The sequence below is a fragment of the Tachysurus vachellii genome, chromosome 10, assembly GCF_030014155.1.
Source record: "Tachysurus vachellii isolate PV-2020 chromosome 10, HZAU_Pvac_v1, whole genome shotgun sequence".
In the NCBI taxonomy this organism is placed as follows: domain Eukaryota; kingdom Metazoa; phylum Chordata; class Actinopteri; order Siluriformes; family Bagridae; genus Tachysurus; species Tachysurus vachellii.
The window spans coordinates 9556370-9572010 of record NC_083469.1 but is presented as its reverse complement, the minus strand read 5'-3'; the positions used below and the strand labels follow the sequence as shown (position 1 = coordinate 9572010).

At 37.7% G+C, this 15641-nt stretch overlaps 1 long non-coding RNA gene and 3 gene segments (V, D, J or C); all 4 read right to left on the bottom strand.

Moving 5' to 3' along the window:
• Positions 1–3462: 3462 nt before the first annotated feature.
• LOC132852193 (T cell receptor beta variable 29-1-like) lies at positions 3463–4074 on the bottom strand. The segment is given in 2 exon segments: positions 3463–3905; positions 4016–4074. Coding segments are annotated over 2 exon segments (384 nt in total).
• Positions 4075–6438: 2364 nt separating this feature from the next.
• LOC132852196 (uncharacterized) lies at positions 6439–7228 on the bottom strand. Its single transcript, XR_009649106.1, has 3 exons — positions 7168–7228; positions 6575–7073; positions 6439–6476 (listed from the first exon to the last, which is right to left on the bottom strand). It is a non-coding gene; the product is annotated as an uncharacterized LOC132852196 (long non-coding RNA).
• Positions 7229–8365: 1137 nt separating this feature from the next.
• On the bottom strand, positions 8366–9017 carry LOC132852527 (immunoglobulin kappa variable 5-2-like). The segment is given in 2 exon segments: positions 8366–8712; positions 8851–9017. Coding segments are annotated over 2 exon segments (396 nt in total).
• Positions 9018–9095: 78 nt separating this feature from the next.
• LOC132852525 (T-cell receptor beta chain V region CTL-F3-like) lies at positions 9096–11993 on the bottom strand. The segment is given in 4 exon segments: positions 9096–9412; positions 10037–10049; positions 11447–11790; positions 11879–11993. Coding segments are annotated over 4 exon segments (717 nt in total).
• Between the last annotated feature and the right edge of the window lie 3648 nt (positions 11994–15641).

Here is a 15641-nt window from a genome sequence, read left to right as displayed (position 1 = left end):
TTATTAAAATATTTGTCAGTGAACTGGCTTGAGTTTGAATACAAATACAGTTTTATTGGTTATTGCAGTGTAACAAGATCAACTGAACAATTACATTTGTTACCATTCTTGTAGCTTGTTGGCCTTCTGAGAAATAAGATCTTTACGTGAAAAGATCTGGGAGTTGGAGTCCCTTGATAAAGTGGGGTCACATGGAAATTATTTTGTTTTCATCCTTAATGTTATGGTATAAAATATATCAGATAAAGAAGATTAAAACTAAAAAATAATCTTCTACTATTAATAATACAGAGCACCTGTTTGTGGCTAACCATCTTCAAACTGCCAAATAACAGCCTCTAACTGTAAGATTACACACAAGTCTCTGTAAGTATTTTAGTATGCAAGCGATTGGAAATGTAGCACTGTGAATACTGGCTGTAGAGTAATAAACAGCAGAGTCTGATGGGCTGGGGCTGGAGATGGAGAGCTCTCCAGATAAAATGTCCTGCCTGGTCATTTCAAACTGCTTACTGAAGCCAGGCTCATAACAAAGTGTTCCAGCATTATAGCTGTAGCTGATCAGATTGCTGCTGCCTCTTTCTTGGCGATACCAAAGCATCAAGGTTAATGTTCTGTCATTATGGCTACATGGAATCTTTGGTTTGGTACTCTCAGCCAACACTATTCACAATTCATTCATTCATTCATCTTCTACCGCTTGTCCGAACTACCTCGGGTCACGGAGAGCCTGTGCCTATCTCAGGCGTCATCGGGCATCAAGGCAGGATACACCCTGGACGGAGTGCCAACCCATCGCAGGGTACACACACACACTCTCATTCACTCACGCACTAGGGACAATTTTCCAGAGATGCCAATCAACCTACCATGCATGTCTTTGGACCGGGGGAGGAAACCAGAGTACCCGGAGGAAACCCCCGAGGCACGGGGAGAACATGCAAACTCCACACACACAAGGTGGAGGCGGGAATCGAACCCCGACCCTGGAGGTGTGAGGCGAACGTGCTAACCACTAAGCCACCGTGCCCCCCTCACTAGTCACCAATCCTGTTTAAAATAAAAGTAATATTATAACAGAATCATTTTAATTGCAAATTTGATTAATAACAACATTACATTTGAAGGATAAATATATATACACAACAACATTCCTATTGAGATTCATACTTGAAAAAACAATAATATAAAAGCCAAGGGTGTAAGTAATGCAATCATCCTTCTGGAGATAAAAATGAGTTGAGGTTGAGTTGCTTGTATGATGAAGACTAAAAGCAAAAAAGGTGAGATAGAAAGAGAGAGAGAGAGAGAGAGAGAGAGAGAGAGAGAGAGAGAGAGAGAGAGAGAGAGAGAGAGAGAGAGAGAGAAAGTCCAGATTAAACAATATCTCCCCCTACTGGCCCAAACTGACCCAAAAATTTCTCATATGGATTTCATTGGTAAAATGCAGCTGATAGTTGAAGCTGAGGCACTGTTTGTGTTCAGAAGTGTTTGTGTGTTTGGGGTTTTGAGTAAGGAGATGATATGTATCTGAAGCACTGTGCTCACGCGCAGCACAATAATACACAGCAGAGTCTGATTCAAGTACATTAATGATGGTAAGATTTCCTTTTGTTGTGCTCTCTCTGATCTGCTTGAACCGGCCTTTAAATTCAACCTCGTCGTTTGGCTCATTTATGCCATAGGTATATCCAATCAGTGCCATTCTACTGTCAATCTTTTGCTGATACCATAACATAATATCAAGATTGTTATCATCATGGCTACAATAAATCGTTACATTCTGGGCTTTATTGACTAGGAATGAAGAACTCTGTTCAACGTTAGCACAATTTGTCCATCCTGTAGAAAAAAACAACAACTTAGTTTTAATTTTGTCAAAGCAATGTAATAATATAGCACATATTAACAATTTAAAATAATATATTTTAGAGTCCTACCTATAAACAAAAATGAGATCAAGCAAAAGATACTAGTTGTATACATCCTTCTGGTGCACAGCTTGAGTAAGAGACTTAGAATAACAGTGAGTGAATACTGAAAAAGCCCAATAATGTTTTGGGGTGGGTCCAGCACATGTATTACTCTAGATATATCCCCCTATCGGCAAAAAACACAGAGGTTGTGGTTGTATCTAAAATATGTTTTAGGAGTGTGGATAGTTGCAGATTTATAACTTTAACATTATAGTTTATTTTGAAATGATTAGATACACCTACTGTGCACCTCTACTTCTTTTCCATGATCTTCGATCTTCATACTTTTAACTGTTTATAGTTACATTTAATCAAAAAATAAATAAATAAATAAAATAAAATAATAAACTAGTGTGTTTAAGCACACTACTAACTGAAGTCACTTTTTACCCCATTTTGGGAATTGAAGTGTAGTTTAACTGAAGCTCTTGACTTGTTTCTGTATTTATTTCTCATGTTGCTGCCATAGGATTGACTGGATTGAACATCATTAATGAATGATCAGTACTTTTAATGGGTTTGGCTGTAGTGTTCACCAGTGTGCTGATTTCATATCCTGTCTTACCCTAAACAATATGAGTATATGTTGTGTATAGATCATTTATTACTTAAACTAGATTAAATAACTCAGTATGAATCAGTTTTTACCTAAACTCATCATATGTGTGAGCTTAGTGGTTTGTAAACACGTCTTACATTTCCATGATCTCCCCAGTCATAATCATGTGTTGATTGGTATCTCTAAACGGTCCAGAGTGTGAGTGTGTGATTATAGCCTGCAATGGATTGGCACCCAGTCCAGTGTATCCACCACCTTGTGCCCAGTGTCCTCTGGGACTGACTCCTGCTTCCCCACAATCCTGTTTAGAATAAACACTAAATTGAAACAAACTAAAGGAATTCAGTAAAACTGTGCTGAAATTAACACAGATGTGGTTGAGTCAGCTGTGAGCTCTGGCAGCCTTTCAGTATGTTTTTGTACCACAGATTATCAGTAATTATGCACTGTGGAGACTAGCAGCACACAGGTAAACAGCAGCACTGTCCTCTTCAACATCCACTGTCAGAGACCACTTCTTCTTTGTTCCCCAGGCTTTGTAGCCATTTTCGTACCCCTTCTCTTGGTTGTGGCTGCCAGCTACAGATCTGGCTATAAGCACTAGCTCATTGCTGATTTGTCTATACCAGTAAGTGTAGTCGTAGTCTGTTTCATTTTGGTAACAGTGCATGTCCACTGAGGTGTTTTTAAAACTGGAGATATATTTAGGCCATTGAGTGATCAACACACCCTTACAGGAACCTATAAAAGATAAGATTATAACTAGAATTAAGTATCTGTAATATAACACCTACATTTGATTGAATATTTTACAAGCCTTTTAGAGTTGCATACCTTTGAGAAAAATGAACAAGACTATGTACGAGAGAGTTCCAGTCATGTTGATCTCGACTTGGTTCAGAATAAACTTGCACTTCATGCGCCTCTTGATCGGTTTATCTTCACTTCTACTGTATTTGTACAAGCCACGTGATGTGTATTAGTGAGCTGAAGTGCTGCAGACTGAACTTCCTGTATGCTTTTTCAGGTTTTTAGTCAGGCAGGTGATGAACCAGAAGCACTGTGTATTCTGGCAGCGCAGTAATACACAGCAGAATCAGACAGGTTGAGATTAGAGATGGTCAGATCTCCAGATACTGTATTAATCCTGTTCTGTTTAAATTGTGTTTCTGGAAATTCAGCCTCATTATTCGGTGGAAGTGTAGCATAACTATAGCCGATCAAAGCCAAAGCTGTGCTTTCTTTCCGTCGTTGATACCATAACATGACATCTAAAGTATTGTCTTCATGTTTACAGGAGATTTTAACATTATCCTTGAGGATTGTGATCAGATCTGATGGTTGCTCAATTTGGACACAGTCTGTCAGACCTGTAAAAAAAGAAAAATAAACAGAAGAAAAAAAAATACATGAGAGTAATACGAGAAAATAAGTAAAATATGACTTTTGAAAGGTTATGAAAGTCAAATTTATATCATACTGGATAACAAAGTGAGAAGAATGCAGAGCCTGCAAGCCCAAACCCACATCTTTCTAAGAAGTCAGAGTGATTGCAAAAGAGCTGAAGGAAGGAAAAACAGTTATCTTATGGCCTCAACAAATCGTTTGATGTAACTACCTACAGTAGTTACATCAACCCCTACTGGCTCCTCATGCAAATGTTTTTAGCCCTTTGCTTCTAGTCACAGACAGACAGACAGACAGACAGACAGACAGACAGACAGATAGATAGAGACAGATAGATGTATGTGCAGTTATATACAATTATAATTGGTAGGAAAGATGTAATGGAATATGGGATAGTGGGATAGTGATGGGATGGGATATAATGGGATAGTGAAGTATTAGTATTAGTGAGACAACAAGGGTACTAGCGGTAGGTATAGGCATCAAATGTGAAGAGCTGTAAATTGTAAAGTGAGGTGAATTGAAGCTCTTACAGAGCACACCTTAGTATGCATGCAAATCTGCCTTTATGTATGCAAGCTATTATACAGTAGGTCATATTTCAGTAGGCTATATGTCAGTACAATTTTAAGACACTTTATTAGGTGCACAATGTGTTTTGCGACTCGGCAGACCAGTAAATCCATGCCCATAGGATGCTGTTTCCTAGATTTTAACAACGCTCATTATGGTTAGATTTGTGCTATTTGTTTACTGGTCATGCCAACAGGTTGATAGTTTTTTTTTTTTTTTTTGTTTGTTTGTTTTTTTTGTTTTTTTTTTTAAATAGCAAACACCAAATTTTAGTATAACCTCATTAGATAAAACATTAGACAGACAAAAGTTTACTTTAATGCAGAGGCACTGTTTACTGTATATTGCTGGGGGTTTGGGGTTTTGAGTAAGGAGATGATATGTATCTGAAGCACTGTGCTCACGTGCAGCACAGTAATACACAGCAGAGTCTGATTCAAGTACATTAATGATGGTAAGATTTCCTTTTGTTGTGCTCTCTTTGCTCTGCTGGAATCTGTCTTTAAATTCATCCTCATAGCTTGGATCATTTGTGGCATAGATATATCCAATCAGTGCCATTCTACTGTCAATCTTTTGCTGATACCATAACATAACGCGTAAGCTGCTGTCATCATGGCTACACTGAATTGTTACATTCTCCATTTTATTCACAAGTAGTGAAGAACTCTGTAGAACATTAGCACAGTTTGACCTTCCTGTAATAGAAACAAATATATTATGTCAGTTTAAACATAAGCACCATAATTCCAATATCAACACATAAAATAACATAGTATTTTAGATTTTTTTTAAGTAGCTAAAATTAAGGTAATTACCTGTAAAGACATAGATGAACAGGCACAACTTAGAAACAGATGCATACATCTTTCTGATGCACATCTAAAGTGAGAGACTTAATCAGATACTAACGGCCTTTATATTATTAGAAACAGAGCGGTTTAGAGTGACTGAGCATCAGAGTGAGCAGAAAGGATTCTGGGAGGTTTGCAGCCGTAGACATCTCCTCCTACTGGCAAAACACTCTGTGATTTAAATGGTTCTGGGAAGGTTCCTGGGGTTATGGCTGCATATTACACCTTCTTTTCAACCTTATGTAGAAAAATATGAATTGTTTAATTTATTTGTCTGACAAAATATACTTAAAAAACAAAAACACAAAGCAAGAAGTATGGCCTATTCCACCGGATTCACTCAAACCAATGCTATGCATTCTATAGCATGTCAGTGACTCTCCAAGATTTGTCAGATTGGATGAAGACTGTTGAACAGTGAACAGTTCTTAATTCTCAAGTCAGTGATTCTCAAATAGCGCAATCTCTAGATAAACCATCTGAATATGTTGTTATGGCTTTGCCAATGTTCTTAGGATTGTTGTTATGTTGGTAGGTGAACCTCCATCCAGGTCTTAGGTCTCCTGCAATCTAGAAAATTTTTACTTGTCCTTGGATTTATCTATCATGCCCTCAATTCTGGCCAGTTTCCCAATTCGTTACAATTGTAAGAATCATGTTAGAGCAATTGGATATCATTTCCCAGCAGATATTCAGTTAAAATTTATAAAGCAAAGCAAAACAAACAAAATAAAATCAACACTCTGAAGCTAACATAGATGTAGCTGAGTCAGCTCTGTCTACCCTCCAGTATGTTTTTGTCCCACAGATTATCAGCATCCAGGCAGAGTGAAAATGAGCAGCTCAAAGGTAAACCACATAACTGTCTTCTTCAGCATCCTGTTTCAGTCGACCACTTCTTTCTCTCTGGACCCCAAACCTTGAAATCCTTTCCAATACCTCATAGCTGGGATTATGAGCTAAATATGAAGCACTGGCTTTTTGACTTTGATTTGTTGGTACCAGTAAGCGTACTGCTAATCTGGTAACAATGCATGTCCACTGACGCACTTTAAAAACTGGAGATATATTTAGGTCACTGAATGATCAGCACACAGTTACAGGCACCTAAAAGAGACACAGGATGATTATAAAATTAACTAAATATCTGTATCATTTGTTGTATATTTAATTTAATATTTTGTAAGTAATTTACATTTGCATACCATTCAGTGAATTCAATAATAATGTATAGAGACATTCAGTCATGTTGATCTCAGATTAGTTCAGAAGAGACTTGCCTATTTGTCTATGATGGAATGCATTATGTGATGTGTATCAGTGAACTGATGTGCTGTGGTGTGAACTTCCTGTATGCTCTTTTGGTTTTAAGTCAGACAGGTGATGAGACAGAAGCACTGTGTGGTTTGACAGCGCAATAATATACAGCAGAATCTGACAGGTTGAGATCAGAGATGGTCAGATCTCCAGTTACTGTGCCAATCCTGTTGTGTTTGAACCGTGTTGTGTATCCAGCCTCATAGGTCGGTCTTGCTGTGGCATAGTTATGACTGATCAAAGCTAAAGCTGTGCTGTTTTTCCTTCGCTGATACCAAAGCATGATATCTAAATTGTTGTCATCATGTTTACAGGAGAATGTAACATTATCTGTGAGACGTGCTATCAGGTTTGATGGCTGCTCAACTTGGACACAGTCTGAAAGACCTGTAGATAAACAAAAAGCAAAATAAAGCAAAAATATATTCAGAAATATTAAGAGATTAAAATATTACACATTTCAAAAGTCTTGGTACCGTACTGGATAAGAGATCGAGGAGAAAGAAGAAAGAGAACACCAAACCTAACATCCTTCATTTCTTGAGAATGAAACAGAGTGACAAAAGCTGTAGGAAGGAGTCAACAATTTTCTCTCCAAAACCTTATGATCTAACTAAAACCTCTTGAGTTATATCACCCCCTAATGGCTCACCACTATTTCTACATTTACAGTTGTAAGCACAATGTTACTTCAGGTGTTAGTCAATTAAATGAAACTTAATAGGAGATTAATCTTCTAAAAAAAAGCTTTGTAACACCAGTTGACAAATATTTGATAGCAACAAATGTTATTTAGAAACAGAAACAGCAAATGTTTTTATTTTATTGTCTTTATTAAACACCCAGCTTTTATTAGTCAGTCATTTCTTTAATATATTCTAGTTTTTACAGCACATTATAATTTAATCTTTTGATTTTTTTTAATTACTGGCAGGGAAATGTAATATTCCATATTATAGATGATTCGTGGAAAAGGATATTTCAGTTGTGAGATGTAAATAAACTAAAATAAACATGATATGATTTTGTTGAAAATTAATATATTTCAAGGTGAAGGGAAGAGTCAAATGGGACAGGCATAAAAAGCTTTTGTCAATAAGTGCTCTAGATACACATTTACAGCATTTTGAAGACGCCCATATCCATGGCGACTTATATTTTATACTATTTTTAGACAATTGTGGGTTAAGGGCCTTGCTCAAGGGCACAGCAGCGAACCCTTTGTAGACCTGGGATTTGAACTCACAACCTTTAGTAGCCCAATATCTTATGTACTAAGTTAGCAGATATCTGTATAACATAACAGTGGGACACAATTTCACTAGCCTAGACTAGGCAAGGAAACTTCAATGAAGTTATCATAATAAGCAAGATAGAAAACAAGAACATGGAACACTGCACATGCAGTGCTATTGGAAGGATTTAGCAAAAGAAAAAAAAACATAGAAAAGAGAAAGGAAAATGTCTATTTATTGCAATATGATACTTTTGGCATATACCAGACACACCTCCAGGACACTCATACAGCATATCAGAAAATAACAATGTCATATTAAACACAGCATAATAATTTCAGGGAATATTACATTAAAGTCAGAGATTAATTGTTGCTCCTGCTTTCTGCAGCAGAGCATCACCACAGTAGCAGATGGAGCTGTGCAGAGAGTATACATGCATGACTACAGTGAGTTTTTGAAGTAGGTAGCAGATAAGCTGAGCACTGTGCTTTCTCTCACAGCACAGAAATACACTGCACTGTCATGTGAATTAAGGTTGGAGATCTGCAGGGTCCCTTCACTTTTTGCATCTCCATAAATATGAAAGCGCTTCTCATAGTCTGTCTCTTTATTTAAGGTGGTTGTGTAGAGGTATCCTGTAAGCTTCAGTGATGTGTCCTGTCTTGTTTGTTGGTACCAATAAAGGTAAAAATAATCCTTGTATGAATGTGTGCAACTGAGGTTCACGTTATTTCCTGGATTTTCGATCACATCAGAAGTCTGAATGATTTTGCTGCTTAATGAAGGATCTGAAAAGGAGAACAAATGAATAGAATGTTATATTAAAAAGATCATACAGTACATATATTCTTAGATGATCTAAAACTTTTGGTCAGATTTGAAAAAGACTTTAATTACATTATTGCATCTTGGTGTGAAATTGTTACCTGTTATCCAGAGCAACACAATATGAAAAATCAGCAAATGAAGTTCCATCCTGAGTTATAAACTAATATTTGTTTGCAAAATATAAGCTGTAGAATCTAAAAAAATCAGAAAAAAATGAAACCTATTTAAATTTCTGTTGTAATCAGTAACAAAAGTTAGCACCCAAATCCTCTCTCCCCTTTGTGTTCATGAAATGCCTTCTATACTTCAAGGCGGAGTGTAAGGAGGGGTTTTTGCACTGTGGTCACATCAGGTGAGAAGCACTGTGTAAATATGCTGCACAGAAATAAACTGCACTATCTTCTAAAGACAGCTCGGGAATACTCATTGATCCTTTAGACTTTCCATCCCCAGACAGGTTAATCCTCATGTCCTCAGAGTTTGGAGTTTCCAGGAAAAGATTCCCAAGATATTTCATCTCACTCCCAGAGCTGCTCATCTTGTACCAAAGTATACGGTTATAGTCTGTTATGTTATGAGAGCAGTGAAGCACAGCGGTATCCTCTAGATTTTTCAGTAGATCATGTGGAGTCTGGAGAACAGCTTTACTCAATACTGATGCTTTTGAGAAAAAAAAAAAGTTACGTGTAAAGGTATACAAACAGATCATAACAAACAAAATTATATCTTTGAGCTGAACATGTGTCTTGTTATATAGCAGCACAATATCTCACCTGTTAATGATGTCAGAAAGATCGTTTGAAAGATCAGAAATTTAATTCTGAGTATAATCACATGCATCATTTTGAAAAGGCAATTTACAGCTCAGTGTGATCTTCCAGTCTGGAAATAGTTTGCATAAGTTTGACAATCAGCACAGTTTATACAGTGTCATCTCTCTTTACTGCCCTCTAATGGAATAAATCGATTGTTGTGTAAATTTTAGTAAATGTAGCTAATCAAGTCGTGTCAAATAAGCAATGTTGTTTAGACATAAATACAGGCATAGACTATACAATAACCTATAAACTAAATGATAAACAATTCAGTAAACAGACAACATGGTAAACATTACAAAACACTACTACACAGCTACACCGGAAGCATAAACATAATTATCCGCAGAAGGGGTGAAGGATGATTTCAGCCTTTATGGAACATTAATAGTCTATTAATAGTCCTAAGCACAACAGAACATGTATAGTGACTTCAAATGATTGAGTTTAATTTATTGTGAATTCTCACGAGTGTACACTTCCTAGGAGTGTGAGAGAAATGAAAACCTTATATGCAACATAAATTACTAAATATTCTTGACACTCATAAGATACTGGAACTTTTTGAATGATATGCATCCTATTTGAAATAAACAACAGATAATTGCAAAAATCTTTATCATTTGGCTCAACCTGGTAGGTCCCTAACCATCATGCAGTAACAAATAACACAGTGACAGCAAATAAATGCAATAATGCAGGACAAAGACTGTATAGCATCCTATAAACTATATGATAAACAATATAGAGTATTTTATAATACAGCATAATCGCAGTGTTGTAATGTAACGGAGTACAAATACTTCATTACTGTACTTAAGTAGAAATTTCACGTATCTGTACTGTACCTTACTTCGCTATTTAAATTTATGTCAACTTTCACTTTTACTCCACTACATTTCCTAGATAAAATGTATACTTTTACTCCACTACATTTCCTAGATAAAATGTATACTTTTACTCCACTATATTTCCACTAAGCATCTTTGTTACTCGTTACTACAAAATAAAATCAGAAGAAATGTGTGCGACTGCAATAAGGGAGGTTTGGCACTGCTCCTGGATTGCATTGCGCAGCTCCGCACGCTCTATTTCAGCATAATGTTGCCAAAAGGAGGCGGAAGCACCTGCTGGAGGACCTCCCGTTATCATAAACCAGGGGTGGCCAACCAGTCAGAGACCAAGAGCCACATTTTTTACTGTGTTACCGCAAAGAGCCACATCATACACATGGGCACACATGATCATCACCTTTTTTTTCCTGCCATTTTTAGAGCGAACTTGACACAAAATGTTTACTCAAATGATCTTGCTCCTACTGGGAAATTTTGAGGTATTTTCATCCCACTCACATGCGCGTTTGACGAAAATACTGTATTGAACTCAAGCGAAGCGAACACGCACATTAAAAAGACACAAATACAACTTCAAAAAAAACTTCGATATGAACGTAAGAGCCGCCATGAAACCGGGCAAAGAGCCGCATGCGGCTTGGGGGCCCCGGGTTGGCCGCCCCGTCTGAGACGACCATCCCGACGCTAGTGGTGAACTCGGTGAACAGGGTGAAGAAGATAACGTTATACACTCGTGGCCATATTTGCAAGAAATGTTTCTGTACATTAGAATGAAAGATTCTTCCTACTGGATGAAGTGCCTCTTATGCCTACCGAAAATCACTGAAATTTTACTTTGTTACTTTTACTTCAAATAATTAAGTACATTAAATATCAGAAAATTACTTTTGATACTTAAGTACAGTATATATCAGATACTTTAAGACTTTTACTTGAGTACTATACTAAAAGGTAACTTTCACTTCTACCAAAGTCTTTTTCTAGTACGATACTTGTACTTTTACTCAAGTTTTGCTTTCTAGTACTTTATACAACACAGAAAGGGAAGGTGTGTGACTGTGCTTACTAGCAGCACAGAAATATACTGCACTGTCCTCAGGAGTTACACTGGATATAAGCAGAAATGCATCCCCTGTGGAGTGTCCTGAAACGTTGAATCGTGGTTTAAACTTCTCCTCAGGAGTGGGGTTTTCATACAGAAGCATTCCAATAAGCTCAATGGAGTCACCAACTGTTTTTTGTTGATACCAGTACATGTAGGGATAGTTGCCATCACCATGCCTGCAGCTGAGCTTCACTTCCCTCTGCTTAGGTGTTAATAGTAGATGTTGTGGTGATTGCTGGATGTTGAGGGAAGAGATAACTGCGGCTATATGTATAAAAAAAAAGATGTGTATATTTAATAGAAGAAGTTAGAACAAGTTTTTTATATGAGCGATTTTGGTAATCATGCTTACCTTTAAGATTGATAAGAATTATAATTGAGACAATTTTAGCCATCTTGTCAAGTGTTCTTCAGGCTTCCACTTATTATGGAAGTGGATATATTGTGCATAAGTCTGACAATCAACACTTTTTATTCAGTTTAATTTCTCTTTACTGCCCTCTAAGGGAATAACAAGGAAGTTGCTTAAACTCATTAGATGCTAGAACATTCATTCATTCATTTTCTACTGCTTATCCGAACTTCTCGGGTCACGGGGAGCCTGTGCCTATCTCAGGCGTCATCGGGCATCAAGGCAGGATACACCCTGGACGGAGTGCCAACCCATCGCAGGGCACACACACACACTCCAAATCACTCACACACTACTGACAATTTTCCAGAGATGCCAATCAACCTACCATGTCTTTGGACCGGGGGAGGAAACCGGAGTACCCGGAGGAAAACCCCGAGGCACAGGGAGAACATGCAAACTCCACACACACAAGGTGGAGGCGGGAATCGAACCCCCAATCCTGGAGGTGTGAGGCAAACGTGCTAACCACTAAGCCACCGTGCCCTCCCGATGCTAGAACAACTTGTATTAAATTAAATACTAGAGATGAGCCGGATACTCAGCTGAAACGAGTATCCGGTACGGATAAAGCACTTCTGCCGAGTACGAGCATAATACGAGTAATACGAGTCAATATCTGTGCTAGGATTGAATGAAAAGCCTCATTGGGTAGCTGATTGTGTCAGCGTTCTGTGATAGGCTAGTCACAGCGCCCCTCCCCTACACACATACAGATGTATTGTGTTGTTGTGTCTCGCTCTGCTCACTCACAGTCACACACAGAACAGCTCTCTGTCTCTCCCTCAGTCACTGGGGTTCGCGGGTCTTTTCCGTTAACATTTAGGGTTTCTTCAGCTTTTTACTTCGGGTTGTAACGTTAATAATACGTACTTACTAACCAGTAGAGTTCTGGTAAACGTGGGTTCGTTCAGACATGGTTATTTTTATTACCAAATTAATTATTACCAGTTAAAGCCCCGCCCATTTCAAGACAAACCCCGCCTACTTCCGGATTAGGCCCCACCCACTCTGAGTACAGATACAGATACTGATAATTCATATGGTTAACAGATACAGATACAGATAATGCTGTACTCGCTCATCCCTATTAAATACACATTGAGTTTATGTAGAAAAATTCTACATCTTTGTGACTTTTATTTGAAAAAACAATGCAAAAAATGATGAAAAATATGAAACATAATGTAAAAATTAATAAAAATAAAAAATAAAAGGAAGGTTTTAATGTCATTGATTACCTTTATTTTATTATGAATGATTAAAAGTGTAGATCATGTTCTAAGAAGGCACTACTGTATGTGAACTCTATAGAGCTATTGGCGATCTACAGAATGCTCACCCTGACGGACTGTTTATTATTGCCGGAGAGTCAAACCATGCAAATTAGTGCTCCCTACTGTAAATCCCATCAGTGTGAAGACTATGCAAATAATCTTGTTTACACAAACATGCCCCGCACGTATCATGTGGCGCCTCGCTCCAACCTCGACTACTCAGACCAAATCTCTGTAATGGTAATTCCAGCTAACAGGCTGCTCTTCAGACACTCTAAACCAGCTCTTCAGCATTGTTTTGGGTGCACTAACTGGAACATGACCAGGGAGGCTGCAACCAACAATGATTCAACCAACTTGGAGGAGAACAGGATTTCAGGAGAGCACAGAGTGACTATTTTTTCCACTGAACATCGACGGATCCTCCATAAAAATTGTCAAGAGCACAAAATTGCATGGTGATTATCTGGCCCAGAACTTCTGGTCCAGGTCACTCAACACCAGCTCCATCAGCAAGAAAGCCCAACAGCGTTTCTACTTCCTACTAAAGGCTGATGAAAACCCATCTCACTCCCCCATTCTGAACATGTTCTACTGAGGGACCACTGAAAGCATCCTGAGCAGCTGCATCATTACCTGGTTTAGGAAATGCACTATCTCAGATCTCAAGACACTGTAGCGGATAGTGAGGAAAGCTGAGAAGATATTTGGAGGCTCTCTCCCCTCTATCAAGAACATTTACAGTACACCACATGCTGCATCCACAAAGCCAATAGCATTGTGGATGACCCAACACACACCCTCTTCACCCTCCCACCATCTGGTAAAATGTACTGAAGCATTTGGACCCTTGCAACCAGACTGTGCAAAAATTTCTTCCCTCAAGCTATCAGACTTCTCAAGAACCAGAACTGAACTGTTACCAAACAAACACACACATAATTCAGCAAGACTTTATTGCTAAGATGCTGTTTAGAATGCCACAATTCAATACGTCAAACTGCTGCATTAACATAAGTGTATATATGTTTGCAAGAACCGTCTTTGTTTACAAACCTTTTTTTGGACACTTTACTGTACAATATACAGAACGCACACTGGTCAATGCTATGCTAATCTATCCTGTAGTGTTGCATTGTCTTTTTGCACTGTCCTATGTCTTGCACTGTTTACACTAGGTAGCACACCATGCACTTTATGTGGTTTAGATAACTTACTTTTAGTCCTTAGCTCTGTGTTGTTTTATGTAGCTCTGTGTTGTTTTATGTAGCACCATGATCCTGTAAGAACCCTGATTTATTTCACTATGTACTGCATCAGGTATATATGGATAACATGACAATAAAAGCTTCTTCACTCCACTTCACTTGACTCATGTGTGTACCACCTGAAAAGATCTTTACATCTTTACCACGTTACCAGTTTTATCAGTGACCTCTACTGTATACTTCCGGTAACACCTCCTATTACAGACGCAGTAATCACAGAACAGATCTTATTTGCAGGTGTTTGGTGTGAAGCTTTTTGTTAAACAGAAAGGGAAGGTGTGTGACTGTGCTTACTAGCAGCACAGAAATATACTGCACTGTCCTCAGGAGTTACGCTGGATATAAGCAGAAATGCATCTTCCTTAGAGTGTCCTGAAGCGTTAAATTGTGCTTTAAACTTCTCCTCAGGAGTGAATCTGTCATAATGAAGCACTCCAATAAGCTCAATGGAGTCACCGACTGTTTTTTGTTGATACCAGTACATGTAGGGATAGCTGGTATCACCATGCCGGCAGCTGAGCTTCACTTCCCTCTGGTCAGGTGTTGTTAGTAGATGTTCTGGTGATTGCTGGATGTTGAGGGAAGAGATAACTGTGGATATATATATATATGATATACTGTATAGTGATGTGTATATTCAATAGAAGAACAATGCTTTTATATGAGCGATTTTGGTAATCATGCTTACCTTTAAGATTGATAAGAAATACAATTAAGACAATTTTAGCCATCTCGTCAAGTGTTCTTCAGGCTTCAAATATTGTGCATAAGTCTGACAATCAACACTTTTTATTCAGTTTCATTTCTCTTTACTGCCCTCTAAGGGATTAACAAGAAAGTTGCTTAAACTCATTAGATGAAATTAAATACACATTGAGTTTATGTAGAAAATTCTACATATTTGTGACATTTATTTGAAAAAAAAAAAACAATACAAAATTAAAAATTAATAAAAAACAAAAAAACAAAAATAAAAAAATAAAAAGGAAGAAAGGTTTTCATTTTTCCTTTCCTGATGTCATTGATTACCTTTATTTTATTATGAATGAAGATTAAAAGTGTAGATCATGTTCTAAGAAGGCACTATGTGAACTCTATAGAGCTATTGGCGATCTACAGAATGCTCACCTCGACGGACTGTTTATTATCGCCGGAGAG